This window comes from Acromyrmex echinatior, chromosome 13 (genome assembly GCF_024713525.1).
Source record: "Acromyrmex echinatior isolate Ae372 chromosome 13, ASM2471352v2, whole genome shotgun sequence".
Taxonomy (NCBI): domain Eukaryota; kingdom Metazoa; phylum Arthropoda; class Insecta; order Hymenoptera; family Formicidae; genus Acromyrmex; species Acromyrmex echinatior.
This window is the reverse complement of record NC_141864.1, coordinates 5,564,187-5,580,828: the sequence shown is the minus strand read 5'-3', so window position 1 is coordinate 5,580,828 and position 16,642 is coordinate 5,564,187. Positions and strand designations below refer to the sequence as shown.

General features: G+C 31.6%; 1 protein-coding gene across 2 annotated transcripts in view; it reads left to right on the top strand.

Annotated features, from left to right (window-relative positions):
* Nucleotides 1–214: 214 nt before the first annotated feature.
* Nucleotides 215–16,642, top strand: part of LOC105150877 (multicopper oxidase 3) — a 56,312-nt gene continuing 39,884 nt past the window's right edge. For both annotated transcript variants that reach the window (XM_011064240.2, XM_011064239.2), the window contains exon 1: nt 215–690. In XM_011064240.2, coding sequence (XP_011062542.1) covers nt 582–690 — 109 coding nt within the window. In that variant the 5' untranslated portion in view covers nt 215–581. The remainder of the gene's footprint in view (nt 691–16,642) is intronic.

Sequence of the window (16,642 nt, the reverse complement as noted above, 5' to 3'; positions counted from 1 at the left end):
CCATCAGCCACCTTTCCCTCTGTCTCTCTCTCCACCTGAGAGATATAACCACGTCCGCTGCCACCGCCGCCGTCACCGATCTGAAAAGGAGGTGAACGCGCGCGAGAGAGTACCATTGGGCAAGGAATTGGGGCAGGAGCCAATGGTAAGGAGCGCGAGGTGGAGCGATAGGTTTTAAATAGATGTGCAGGATTCGTGCGTGGATACGAGAGGAAAAGTTGACGGTGACCGATATCGCGGAGGTACTGCTGGGATTAAAATTCGGGTGATAAGAGTGTGGGGGCCCATTGTGCGGCGGGTAGTAGCACAACCTGCCCAGAGACTACAGTATACTATCCGTTCATTGTGGTGGTAGTTTCCTACCCGAGGGATACACACGACCGCGGTGTGAAACGTACCGAGAGGAGTGACGGTCCTGCTGATAGAGCGGCGAGCACAAAGTACGTCTCAGTCGACGCTGAGCCAGCAGTGCGCTCAGCAGATCCGCTCGAGGCGGTAGAGAGTCCTGAGAGAGTCGTCTACGATCTCGTTTAACCGTTCTCTCTTTTCTCGAATTCGGTACCCTCGGTTAAAGGGCGGCCATGAGGTTCTACGGCTACCGGGCACTCGTCGTGCTCGCGACAGTGCTTGCCCACATGACCGGCACGTTCGCCGGACACGACAAACGTCAAGCAGCCAGTGACAGGAGCGGTGAGTCATCTTCTTCGCTTTGGTTCTTTCTCTCTTTCTCTCTTTCTCTTCTTATCTTCTGCTTTCGCTACTTGCCCGTGTTCTTTTCTTCTCCCATCATCAACGACCCCTTCTACCTTCATCACATTCGCGCGCCGCTCGTTGCGCCTCCTTCGTTTTGCCATCTGCTTTTTCTTCTTCTTCCTTTTGCGATCAACACGCTGTAGAGTCCATCGAGTCCATCTTGATCTCTTTCTGACACTCTACTTTTTCTCAGACACTCGTCCTCTATCATATTTTCCTGTTCTCTGTCATATTTCTTTTTATTCTCCTTTCTTTCTTATTTTCTCATTATTTTCTTTAGCTTTCTTAAATTACTATGGTATATTTTTGTCTTATCTTCTTTTTACTCCTCTTTTTATATTCAATATATTCTTTTTATTTTTGGAGATTTAATTTTTAATTTGTATTTATTGTTTTTTTTTTTACTTATAATTTCTATCTATTTTTCCTGTCGAGTAGATCAAATCATTTGATATCATTCTTCTTTCTCTTTTATCTCTTATTCTTTCATTTTTTGGTTCACTTTTGCTTTCTTTTTCTTTTTTCTCACGTATTTACCTTCTTAATAATTAACCTTCCTGCTTACGCCATGATTATATAGATGTTCAAGTAGCTCTTGGTGGTTGCGATAATATTGATAAGTAAAGTGAAGTGTTGGGTTGTGCAAAATGCGTAGGAAGATGACAAGTATGCAAGTGAATCACGGTGTTGTGTCTATCGAACATTGATTTAGTTGGCGAGTTAAATGTCCCGAGACGGAATATAATGAAGCTAACGTAATCTGATGTGTTATATATTGTGCTTGTGGTTTACCGCGCTATGTTGCACAAAGAAATTTGCAAGCAATATCTTCACATACGTTCGGCTTTCGATACACGACATCGATTTACTTTTGCACTAGAAAAGTATGTAGAAGAAAAAATATGAATACGAAAATACATAAAATGTATTATATTTATATTACTTTTGCATTAGAAAAATATATAAAATTTTAATATTTTTGGCTTGTATTCTTGAAAAAAATCTAAAAAAAAACTTTCTTTTTTTTAAATGATTTGTAAAATGAAAAATATGCCACAGAAAAGTAATTATAATTTAATTAATATAAATATATAATACATATATTTTTTATAGCTACGATTCTCTCAATTAATATCTTTTTTATATTAGCATTATTTTTATGCAAAAATTTCGAGCTGTACCACATATCTTGACTCTTGGAGTGTTCTCCACGCAATAGCGGTACTTAGACTGAGAATTTATAAGCTGGATTTATGTAAATAAGACCTTCAGTGAAGATAAAGTAAATCGTTAAATACATATAGTCAAGTATATATATTATATTCAACATATTATATTCAATTATATTATATAATTATAATTTAATATTCTTACGAATCTCTATACGAATTTTGTTATTATACATATATCTTAACATGCTTGTGCTTTTTTATTTTATTAGAAAATACATATTCCAAAGATGAAAAAAATTTGAAAAATGTTATAAAAATTATAGAAAATTTATAGAGTTACGATGTTTTATTTATCAAAATAAGTCGAAATAAATTAAACGGACTAGAATAGACTATAAGTACAATGAATCAAATCTTAAGACTACACACGATTTGCAAAATGTGATAATAGTTTATGATTTTTTAGTCACTATTTCATCACATATTTTGCGAATTTTATCTTAAAACTTTTATCTATTCTTTATCTTTTGTTAAAAAAATTTGTTATTAAATGTATTGAAAAGATAAAATGGCACATGTGATACGTACATGTGATACACTACGTTACGTCGACTACACCGTTACTAGCTTCGACTAGCGTCGACTAGCTTTGACAAGCTATTTCTCTTTCACGATTTAAGTCAAGGAATTATAACAACATAATTTCCGAATTAAAGAGCACTCGACATAGATTCGTTGAAAAATGATAACTTCCGCAAAGATTTGGGTCGATAGTTGATTTTCAAGCAATGCCTCTTTTAAAGACCAATTTAAAGTCAAGTCGTAACTGTAAAATGTAACAGACTCATGATCACTACCTATGAAAATAATTGCTGTGACTAATTGCTGTACTCAAGTGGCAATTATTTTTGTAGCTAACAGCCGCTGATATAGCCGGCTCTTTATATTTCAACTGCGATTAATCCGTATATCGTTCTTGTCTTCCGATAGGTATTTCACACCAAGAAATTGTACTTTCGGTTTTTAATACGATCGATCGTAAAGAATTCGACATGTCCTATATATAATACAAAACTGGACATCGATAATGCAGCCTTGCGTGACAATTGCAATTAACTGATAGAGATTGATGATGATGGAGAATGGCAGAGAGAAAGTAGCGAGTTCTTACGCGCATCTTTAGTAAAACATAAATTCCAACGCGTGTTTAATGTAGGGTGAAATGACAACCATTGTGTTACAACACTAAGAAAATAATTTTGCATATTAGATATGTTTAAAAATAAATAGTTGATTGTAATCGCAATGCTCGTTTAAAAATACTGCTAAAGAAGGTAATTAACTTAAAAAATAATATTGCGCTTGTATGTATTCAAAATAAATGAGAAAATAAATGAGAAAAACACCTCATTAAAGTTCAACGAGCAAATTTAAGATGTTAATTTATTAAAAATTTTATTATTACAAAAAGATGTAATTAGTCGCTCGAATTTTCCATAAGATCTATTGTACTTTACTATTTATATTATCATATTATTAGTAATAATATTTATGATACATTTTGCGTAATATAAATAATTATTTTTTCAAAATTATAAATTACTCTTCATATAATATATTATTTTTATTTAAGTAATTTATATCAATTTCTAATAATATCTTGATATATTCAAATATTCCTGATAATACCTGCTTATTTCTTAAAATTTCCATATAGTTTATTTTAATAAAATTAAAATATTATAATATATTAATTATATATCAATTCCTAATATCTTGACGTATTCAAATATTCCTGATAATACCTACTTATTTCTTAAAATTTCCATATAGTTTATTTTAACAAAATTAAAATATTATAATATTCCTGATATTTAAGAAATAAGTAAGTATTATCAGGAATATATTTAAATACATCAAGATATTATTAGAAATTGATATAAATTACTTAAAATAAAGACAATATATTATATGAAGAGCAATTTATAATTTTGAAATAATAATTATCTATAACATTATGCAAAATGTATTATAAATATTATACTAATAATATGATAATATAATAGTTTTTGCTCAGCATTTTTAGGAAAAGACATTGTCGTTTTTTAATTTAAATAGTAAAGTACAATAGATCTTATGCAAAATTCCAACGACTCGTCGATATATCGGGGGTTCGATCGAGAAAATATATTCGATCGTTTGGTAAGTTTACCGAGAACAAAGTCGTGACCGAAACACATCAGTTCTCTCCTTCGAGCCTCCAGCATAATTCGTTACTTTGTTATCGGTTCGTTCCTTCCCGCAATTTAAGCATAGTGCATCTCGTAAATTTGGTTAGATAGAACAGCACGGATTGAATCGATGGCAGTTCGTACATCCTAAAATGGTCGATCTCAATTACCGCGAAACATGAACGTCGAACGATCACTTCCAATCTGGGAATTCGGACACGTTTTCTGCGAAATGCTCGCCTAACACATCGGAATGTTTTAATTATGTTGCTGCTACATATAACTTTTATAATAAATCAAAGCAAATTAAAAATGAAATTATGATTTTCTTGACACTCGTTAAAGTTTCTCGTTTACTTAATTCCACAATGAAAATCTTAGTTCTACTGACGTAAAATTTCAAAATTTTTATTTTGAAACTTTCAAAAATTTTTCATTTTCGGAATTAATTCAACCACTTTTCTCGCATTTATAAACATTATTTTTACGTACGCACGTATTTTGATATTATGAAATGAGAATAAATTAATTAAGAAAAATATATATATAATATTTTATTTTCGGTCGCAGCGAATCTTAGTGCTAATAATAATATTATACGTAAATTTTTACGTTTTTCAGTTTTATAAACTTAATTTTATTTATTAATTTTGTGCACTACGCTTTAATTCGGTTTGTTGGACTTGAAATGCGATCACAAATTGAAACTAAAATATTTGAATATCTCAAATTAAATTGATGATTAATTTAATAATAAGAACATTTCAATCTAAAAAATATTGTAATTGCAAGAAAATCTAGATATGAATGTGGATATAAATAAGTTTTAAGTGATAATTTCTCATTTTAACACGTACAAATTAACGTGAATAAATTAAATGCAAGTTTTTGCTGCGTCGCTATGAACTGAATTGAAAACAGCTGATGTTTTCGGTGCCTCAATTACGGTTTCCCAGACTTGGAAACATGTACTATGAACCTCTCGAATACGTTCGATTGCTATTGGGGTCTTCGAAACAAGTTCGGCGCGTGGAATTGCTAGTGTTCTAGCATAGCGCCTTCGTCGTTGGCATTGCCAGCAGAAATGGCTTTTCAACGAATGACTGGCGGCATGCCAGTGCATATAACAGTTCACCATGGACTACCTAAGTAACTTGTTCACCTACATGCAGCAGCCGTTCACACGACACGAGATCCTTCCGCTCGTGCCTTCGTTATTGCCTTACTTTGTCGACTGTCTGTCGGTACGTAATGCCAAACTCGATTGCTGTCCCAAATTAAATCACTCAATCATGCAAGAATCGAAAAATATTTCTTCGAAGTACAAGCGAAGTTTTACATATCTCATGTAGTTGCATTCTGTTTTAAATTTATTAAAATAAACAAATAATACATCGCATAAAGCATAAAGCAAAAATTTTTAAACCATCTTGCCCGTTTCTATCAATGCAGTTTAACTTTAATCTCGATTCAACTAATTCTTCATCTTTTTAGAATAAGAAAAAGGTGAAGAGTAAGTTGAACCGAGATTAAAGTTTTAATCCATATTGGTAGAAACGGGCATTAACCGAATAAAACATGTCAAATTAAAAGGAATATTGTTTCGATATTTGATTAGAAATTCGTTTTTTTTTAAATGAAATAGATCGAAAAATAATTTATTTTTTTATTTTGAATATACCTCATTTTAAAAAAACTTAGAAACTTGACACTGAATTTTATTAATGTATTTATCGACAATTAAGCTGTAAGAACGAAAAGTGTAAAACCTCGAGTCATTAATTTACAGACCGGTTTCAGGAAAAATTCGTAAGTCATCTGTAACTTATATGAAACCTCTTTCTCGTTAAATAAATGTCTACAAAAAATTTATGTTAGAAGTTGAGAGAAACCACAAGTGAAATTGATCACTTTGCAGAAAAATATATTTAATCGTATTTTATTCAAATTAATTGCCAGATAATTAATCAGTTAGATCTTCTTTCTAAGGAAAAATATAAATTTTAGCTTAAACTTATTTTGCGAAGAAGGAAAGTGAAGACTTTATAACAAATGTATATTAAAAGATTTTATTTATAACATACCTGTGTTTAGACATAAAAAATATATTGTATATAAAAGAGATTTTTTTTAGATACATTATTATGCAGTTTTTCTCTCTCTCTCTCTCTCTCTCTCTCTCTCTCTCTGTTTTTTTTCTAGGACAACTGTGTTTTAAAATTTTACACAAAATGTCAAAAATTTATAGGATCTGATGTTTTACGTAATATTTTAGCATGGCATGTGACATACCATATAGTAAAAATTATACCTTGTGATTTTTTTCAATTAATCCGCGAAAAAGAATCTAGACATTTCGTAAAATAACGGATTAATTTTTAGTAAATTTTTAATAAATCACTCTCTTTGTTCTCTAATTCTTTTGTTTTAAAAAATAAATCTGTTGCGCCAACAAGCTTGTTGATTTATTAGATCGTGTACGTCCAAGTTGAAGTGTTTTCCTTAAAAGCATTTCAAGTAATTTCTTACGCGGTTCCCAGTTAGACCACCTATTAGGAATTATTCTGTAAGGCTTGTTTATTATATATGGCCGCCGATACATATGTAACCAATGACTATAAATGTAAATAATTGATTGATTTACAAGGTAATTTTCTATCGTCAAAAAGAAACCGAATTTATTATGGAATCGATTTCTTTGATTATACTCGATAATTATTAGATAGCCGCGCTAATTAAGTAACAATTTGTTTAAATTTTTGTATATTTATACACTTTACGTGTGAATTTAATAAGCATGTAAAATGTATAAATATACGCATTTTGGTAATTTAAGAGTTCATTATAATACAGATTTTAAATATAGATTATCTAATATTAGAATTAGCTTATAGAAAGCGAATTATGGTGCGTTTTACTGTCTTATAATGGCGAAAAAACTTATAACTTCTAAAAAAATCAACATTACACAAGCTATCCCCGAGTTATTTATAGTTAGATCCATATACGAGTTTGCAAGAACGCTCGAATTCCGAAATTCCGCCTCATCATCACGTGAATCATGCTGCCGTTCATAAATAAATTTCCGCGAGCCAATTTATATTAATGAAGTATCGTAATACTAGATTACTTTCTAAATCTCTACATGCACCTGTAGAGATATAGTATATACACATGTATACATATGTATATACACTTTTTCTTATTTTCCATTCGATTGTTGGAATAAATTCTAAAGTTTTCGCTGTTTAGTCGCTGACAGACTTACGTAAAATACTCGATAACAATACCAACCGCTCGTAGTATGAAAGGGGAAACGAACCGTGAAACGACAACAATTTAAGCCGAGTCGAAAACCAGTATTTTGTTCTCGGGATTCGCGCGTGCCACAATGACGTGCGGTCATTCCTTTTCACGGCAAACAAGTCCTGCGAAATGCGCGTGTCACTGAACTTGAGGACTGGTTCCTCTTTTGCCTCTCATTCTCTCTGCAATTCTCGTTACAGGCGGACGAGGATAATGACCATGTGAACATACGGAGCAAAAATAAAGCTCGATCTGCATAAAATCCGATCCACATAAGACGCAGACGCAAGTCGCAGGTCGCAAGTGAAAAATATTTCAGATTGTAAAATCTATTCTACAATAGTCGTAAGCGTAGTTGTAATTGTAAGAATTGACCAATCACAGTCAAATATTCTCTTCACATTCGACCTGATTGGTCAATACTACAACCACTTACAATTACACTTACGACTATTGTAGAATAGGCTTAAGGGCTGCCGCACACAAAATTCTGTAACAGTATGCGTAAGGTAAACTTAAACCGATCAACCAATCAGAGGATACTGCTTTAGATTATGTAATCTAATAAAAATAGATATAATAAAATAGAAATAGAAATAACAGTAAACTTATCCATAACCCCGCAATAAGGTGAATTTCAGCCGTAATCTATTTTAATTAAAATACGTTAATAACAATATAACGATAAAAAAGGCAAATAAGAGTTCTTTAAAATTCGATTCTTTAAAATATAAATGTATAAAAATTATTAATTATGGAATTAAATACATACATAATGAAAAAATGAGATATTATTACATGTTTCGGATCTTAGATTGAGCCATCTTCAGATATTCTTCTCTTTACACTTAAAATTAGTTACCATCGTCAGAAATAAAAAAACTATGATTTAATGTGTTGCTTAATACACAGAACAATTGCAAATCGCAAGTAAAATGCATTTCAGATTATAAAAGATCTGTTCTTTTTTAAAGAATTCTGAACTAGTTCTACAATACTACAATAAGTTAAGAGTGAAACAAACTATAGCTGTCTCATTCTAATTTATTACACCAGCATATTCCAGTTCAAAACTTGGGATGGAAAAAGAACAAATCCAAAAGGTCGCAAGTCATAGAACGCAGGACGCGCGTGAAAGTTGAAGTTCAAACTTCCTGCGATCTGCGTTCTGCGTCCTGCTATTAATTAAAATACATTAGTTTCTAGTCTTGCGACCTACGACCCACGTCTTATGTAGATCGGGCTTAAGATAGAAATCGCGGTTAAAGTCGCGAGTGGCGACTGATTTTCACTATCGTCGCGGTCGCCATCATCGTCGTCGAGATCCCGGTTCCTCCATGATCCACGTCTACCAAGGAATCTGGGTTAAACTTTGTATTCTCGTATCATGATTCTAAGCAAACGTACGTATAGAAAATCATCATTCTGTTGCTGAAGAAAGTTGCTTATTACTCATTTTACTTTTCTTCCTTTTGAGTAACGTCTCTTTAACAAAGAATATTTTCTCCGTAATAATTTTTCTATAAAATATACTCACTACAAATTTTAGAAAAACTCATTATTATATACTCAAAATACAAGAATTTATTTTTTTTAATCTTGTAAAACTGATCGAAGAAATGACTTTACAAGAAACAAATTGAATTTGTTTTAATTTTATAATCTTGATTAAACTTACTAGTATTTAGAATATATTTTGAATAAATATAATGCTTATGATGAATTTATAATAATAAATTTGTGAATATCTGTGAATATTTGAAAAAGATTACGTTTCATTGTGTGTAGAATTACGAAGATACGAGACTACGATCGACAGTTTCATATTACTTGCTGCCGTATTGCTGTAATATTTGCAATGCTCCTGCAATATTTCTGTAAGGTTGTAACATTATTGTAATATTACCGGAATGATATGATACATAAGAATCAGTCTTCTTCTTCTTCCTCATTGGCGCGTTTTGTCGCGGCAATGGATTGTAATCACGGAGAAACTGCCAAGAGCGAACGTGCTGTTGGTACATCACGCGTATCTCGTGTCCGAGTCCTGTTTCCGTTCAGGAAAATCGATTCTAATGGATTTCAATTTGCGACCGTATCTCCCTGCAAGAGCGGCGTGGATCGATCGTCGATCGAAGGAGATCGTTTGATTCTACGGATAGATGCGGATGAATTCCTCGAGCGACTGAAAGTAACGCTTCACCGACGCGCGTTCGTGGCTCATTTAGTAATGCGATTGCACATTTGTCGGACAGTAAATGGTACATCAAATGGTTGTGGTAATCATCACCGTTAAAATGATAGTACAGCAAATTTCAATCTGATCTATATAACAAGAACCTGACTCATATGTATATAATTTTAGTTCACAAATTATTACTGTTTAAAGCTTAACATATGTGTGTGCTTGAATTTTTTTTAATATTAGAAGTATATTTATATTTCCTATTATTTGTATTACCGTAAAATGGAATAACTTTAGTTTAAATTTAAAAAATGTTTAGACAGTTCGCATTTTTAAAACTGAGATATAAGACGTCTTTAAGAAGTTTCTTAAGATATCTTGTCCCGATTTTAATATGCATATTACTTGAGCATTAAAATTTTGGACGAAAGTTATCCCATTTTACGGTATGTACAGTTTTTATGTAAAGTTAACAGAGGAATTTTTAGGATACTTTCTTACATTGAAACAGATTTTCTTCTGCGATTAGCAACACTCATTCGCTTTTAATGACTTAACGATCCACCTCTTTTGATGTGCAGCAAATTCTATAATAATTTATTCTGAACCAAGTAGTCAAGTAGCAATGCAGATAATTGGAAAATAACGGAAAATAATTGCCTGCCAAGATAGAGAGCAATAAATAATCGACTGAATCGCAAAGCAAATCCAAACACTCACTTCAGAATACGCACTGTGCCGTGAATACTTGCTTGATAAATGAAGAAAATTGATTCTAACAGCTGGAAAATTGCAGCGATATTGTATGACGCGTACCGATAATCCAAGTTGCAAGTCCGTTCGCTTTGGTTCGTGCATTTCCGTTGGCCTTTCTTAACAGTCGAACGACAGTTAATAACTAGCTAATAATGCGACCATATCGGTAATTAAAAGCATGACATTTATGTGTAGAAGTAATTTATACGCGCGTTTCAGTGCATCGTTTAAACGAATGTTAAATTAACCAATTGGATTTATGCGAGTCTTCTTAACAAGGTACGACCAGCCAAGCACGATACTGTTTATGACATTTCTGAGTAGTTTCCATATTTATGGAATCGGCGTAACGCCGAGAATATTGCAAGTAAATTTCAGTCTGAATACAATCTGTATGATTGCTGATATTTCTCTTAAGAACTGTTTCCTTTATTGACGAACAATAACAGAATAATCTTATTTTAAAACCCAGCAATCACGTGCTGATTTTAATTGATGCTTACGAATATTAACACATAGTTGATGTATTGATTAATAATTGTTGATAAACAGATAACTAGCTCAGAAAGTCATTCGAGCGTTTTGTACGTGACATATAAGATCAACGATGCTTGCGTTAATAATAATACAAGCAGACAGTTTACGCTTAAAAAACATTTAACTGAAACTTTTTTATGCCATATAAAAACATTAAATAGACGTTATAAACGTTATAAATGTCTTATAAACGTTTTTATAACGTTTATTAAATAGTTTAAAAACATATCAAATTTTTAATTCAAAATTTTAATTCTAAAGTTTAGTTTTCAGTTTGTACGTTTATTACATGAGTTGTATAACATTTATTAAATGTGTTTTGAACGTAATTGTGTTGCTTGAGAAGTAAATGGGGAAATTCAGATGTAACAAAAATGTTCTTAAAATTATTTATTTATTAATATATAAAATGTCATGCAAATTTTTCGTCTAAAATTAAAACGTTTCCTTATTATTTTACAGAAATAAATAATTGGAAGAATGGGAAGAAGATATAATGAGTATATATATAATAAATAAAATAGTAGTGAATGAACGAAAGAAGTTTCACGTTTCGCCACCTAAACAAAAAATTCTTTAAACACGTTTTGCGTTATACGCGTAATTGACTTTAATGACATCCGTTTTCGAAATTGATAGAGCTGAAATATGAGCTCAGCACGCGGACATAATCAGTATCCGTGAATTCCTCGGGACATAATCCATGCAGATGAATATTGAATCGCAGTGATTACTTCTGGCGTGGTCGATCAATCAATTTGCCTCCATCGCTCAAGTCAATTGACTTTATCGAAGTAGTACTTTGTTGTAACCCAAATCGCCAGCAGGCGGTTCTTTTCCACGCAAACGAAGTGCATGGAGGTTTAAGTGGCAAATTTTGGAGCTACAGCGATTTTTGACGGTTGACACATGCCATTTTTACACAATCTTTTTTACTCGAGTTAAAAATTCGAAATTTATGATGTAATACTTTCCTATATATTATCCTAACTGTAATTATTATATTTTCATTTTGAATGATGTTAGATATAATAATTATTAGTGTAAAATTAATATAAAAATAAAATAATATCCTTCAAATTTTTTTAAACAATTAAATAAATTATTTCTTTATAAGAATACGAAATTTTTCAATGTCAGCAAAATTTTATTTTGGCTGTGCTATCAAGGATTTTAATGATTCGTTTTATGTTTCTGTTAGAAAGTCACAAAAATATAGGTATTGAGAACAACGTTGAACGAGAAATCGTTATTTTTTAATTGCTTAAGTTTAGTGTGGCAATCGTGAATTTTATTATTACAATCACATTGAGCTGCCTTGTTGATAATTACATTTGATTACGCTTTGACAAGTAATTTTAAATAATGGAAGATTGATGAAACATAAGTAAACAGATCAATTCACGCGTTGTTTATTACTATATGTCTTTATAAAAAAATTGATTGTTTGTGTTTATATATTATTGATTTTATCTATTTATTGTGCTTATATTTCTTATATCATTTCTGCCAATATATATTCAAGGTCTTTACAGAACCAACTAAGAAACAGCTAAGCGGTGGAAATTATAGTAAAGCGAAAAAAGTTTTATTTTTATCGATAAGATGGTAGATTAGTAACGGTTTTTGAGAGAAAGTCCGCAGTATCGGAAATCGCTAACGTTTCTGTCCATACCGATCTCGAGTACTATGCGCGGGATTCTAGTTCCGCATCGATGACTGATTTCACCCCATTCGCAGGTTTCTATACACCGCGATTTTCACGCTTATCCGTATTTTTCAGGAACTTCGGTTGTGGTGAGCCGCAATGAGTTATCGTTTTGATACGCAATTAACTTGTCTTCTCTTTTTCACGTATCTATATTTAAAAGTAATTCTCTCGCAAAACACTTCGATGAATCTGTTCTTCGTTTAAAAAGCAACTCTACTCTAAGCTCTAACGAAAGAAATTGATATCAAATGCTTTCTAACATGTAAAAAAATCCAAAAATTAAATTTGCAATTTTGGTATCTGTTTAAAGTAATAATTGAAATCATTCGGGGAGAAGAAAACGCAATGGATCAATATATAATAATTTTTTATTGTTGACAATTAATAATTATTATTATAAAATTATTAAATTATTATTATTATTTTTTATTGTGTCAGAAGTTTATTATATTGTCTTATTAGAAATATTTTGATAACTTAATTTTATGTTAAATAAAAAACATAAAGATTAATTGTTATATTTGAAATCGTATAACATAATAACAACAAGATATAACAAAACTGAGAATGTTATTAAAGTAAGTTTCAAAAGTACACTTAGACGTTAAACTTTTGGCAATCGCGTCAAACGTAAGCATCGTCGAATTAGCAGTGCATAAAAGTTAGCAGTGCGTAATGTGTTACTCGTAGAAACTGGAGAAATTCTCGCAATTCTCGCCAAACCACGCTTTGTGAATCCATCTTTGTCTTGTCGACGGACAGTGGGACATAGTACATGAAAGAATTGAGAGTGTCTAACGTTTTATCTCTCCACTTTCCTTTTCTTCTTCAGTCAAGTCGTAAACGCACATTTGAAACTTTCGAGGAATTTCCTGGCTTACGCGACGACGTGTGCTCGAATTCGCGTGCGCTAAAAGGCATTTCCGACAGTGTGCAACATAACGCCACCGGTAAAAAGCATAGCACCGTCCTATATCCTACACTTCCTGTATCCTGTTTCTCAAATTTTTTGCAATCACGGGATATCACTTCGGTGGAATGCACATTATATTTTCCGTAAAACAATTATGTCCCACACACGTAAATGTATAACGTCCGGTTACGTAAGATATAACATATACTGATAATTGCAATGATGCTATTTAGAAATAATTTCTACGACGTTATTTAGTTAAATACTTAGTAAATTATCTAATTAACTAAATATAAAAAATAATTTTGTAAAAATAATTTATCTTGTATATATGCCATAAAAATTATTTCGTAAAAGTTGTTTAGTTTGTACATTTTAACATTATCTAAAAAACTTTTTGTTTTCAGCATTAATTTTTATATAACATATCTATTTTTATTTTGTATTACTGTACTCTTTTATTATCAAAAAGTTAAGAACTTGGATGGATAAATATTTAAAGAATTTTACTTTTTTTACATAAAATATACAATTTTTTTTCAACTGCATTTCCATATATTATTTATATGACGTACAGCCATTTCTTTCCTGTGTGATGTACAGGAATAAATGAGTAATCAAATCTCGTTAAGCATTAAAATTTACTAATTTTTTTACTTTATCCGATACACGTATTTCTTGTATATTGATGGCTGTATTCCAGATTTCACTGCCAGTGTTGAAAATCTATAGCTTAAGCTTAAGTTATGTGCATTATAGATCAGCACTGGCAGTGAATTTTGGAACACCGCCAATATCTCGAGAACATTCATGAAATATCGTTAATTCTTCGATATTCAACAAGTTGCCAAAGCTTCATGCAAGTGAACAGCAAAAATAGTTCCCGTTATATAGTTCCCGTCATAAATTCGTTATGCTACACGTCCAGTTTAATAAGTGTTTTGTCGCTCTACAACATGAGTATATACATGTATATCGTGTGATCGTTTAAGTTATTAAACTAGAATGCAGAATGAAATTTCCATCTACTTTTGCTTCCGGTTTTGTTAACGGCATATGATCAACGTGCATTTTTTATGTTATTTACTATTATGTCAGAATACTCGTTTTGTAATCTGAGTTTCGTAATACGTTTCATTTTTCTTGCATGTGAGCACTCCAATATAAGCACTTGGACTTTTTCGATCTATTATATAAGTAACAATGATATCTGATACATATATTTTATATTGCATATATATGTGCTTCTAATATAACTATTATTATCACTATGTATAACTATGTGTATAACTATTATTATCACTATGAATAGTTAAAAACGCAATTGACTTAATGCAAGTAATTAGAATAAATTTGTTTTTTCAAAAACAAAATTAGATAAAAACAATTAATAAATTAATTTTACAAAAAATTGGCATAAAAACGTATCATTCTTTCAATAATTCGACGAATAGAAAAATAATTTTTAACAAATTTAAAATTAGTTCAATTTAGAAAAAATTGAAACTTAGCATTTTAGTATTTTACAGCTAATTTAATGATAGTAAATAATATATTATTAATTATACTTTTTCTGTTATTACTGCTTTTATTTTATTTTATTTTTATTTTATTTTAGATTAATTATCTCACGCAGTTTTATTTATGACGAGCATACTATACAATAAAGTATCATTTCGCTGACTTGCTCTAGGTCAATTTAATTTGCGTATGTCAGAATGATATATAGTTCTTAATGAGATGTAGTCATATGTCTGCCGTGATAATTGCAAGATAAATGCAAATTCATTGCAGCATACGAATCTACGAATGCATACGTCTCAAGAATTGTTATAGATTGCAATTAGGCGTAATGCATAAAGGGATATATCTATATATTTGCTAACGTATCTAAGTCAAAGAATATTGAAAGGAGTCGATTCGCTACGAATTGTATGCGAAAGGCGTGTCTTAAACGGAACTTCGAAGTTGAAGGCGTTGAAGCTGAACGGAACGTGGTCCAAAGCGAGAGGAACAGTACGAAACGTGATTTCGTGCACCTAGCAGCGATCATAGATCTTAGAAAAGGTCTCTTGGACAAGCAACAGTTCAATCTTTGCGACCTGGAGCCTTGATTGATCTTTTTGCCATGTGATATATTTTTTGCGATTCATTCAAGCACAATATCTTGAAACGTGTAACATTATTTATGATCATTGCTAAAAGTAGAATATAAAATTACTATTATTGATTCTAAAAATAAAATTAGAAATATTAAGTACGCAAAAGATAGTTATTTTGTTCAGGAATTCAAAGATTAATCTGGATTTTTTTAATGGAAAGATCTCTCAATTTTAGCAATAAATTTAACGGGAATTTATAACCAAATTTTTTTTAATATGTTGTAATGTTTCTGCCACATTTCTCATTTTTTTAACGAACAATTTAGCAGGTGGTATGGTTAAGAAATCAAATGAGCCCTGTATTACTCGACACCTTGACAGAAGAGCCCTTTTCATTGTATTCATTTTGCTCAGTTGAAATAAATCGATAGATAATAGCTCTAATTCAGCGCTAATAACAGTTTTCTTAGTCATAAGTCATTTATAAATTTATTAACACCTCAAGCATGCCAGCAATAATGTGTTACGAAATTTTTTATAGAGCAGTTAAATTCGTTACACCGCAATTCTAAGTGGAAGTAGATAAAAATAAATCAAATAGAGAAAGATAAATTTCTTCAAAGTTGCTCAATCAGTAATAAAGTTCATTATCATTTAAGAACCTTTGCAAGATACAGCGGCGTAGACTGTTTTGGCGGAAAGAAAGACTACCTTGAGCCTTCGACTTCGCTCGGGATAAAAGCGAAAGGCAGTCCGCGCCATACACCGTTCGACCCGCGATAAAAACAAATGCCGATGGATAAGCTAACAAAGAGGCAATGCCATTAACTCCACCGTGAGAACAGGTGGCAGCGGTTGAACAATTGTTACAAGAATTCGTGGTGATTACGGCGCCGTCTTTGGAATGTCACGAAATTATTATGAGCCCTGTATTACTCGACGCCTTGACAGAAGAATCCTTTTTATCGCCGTATTC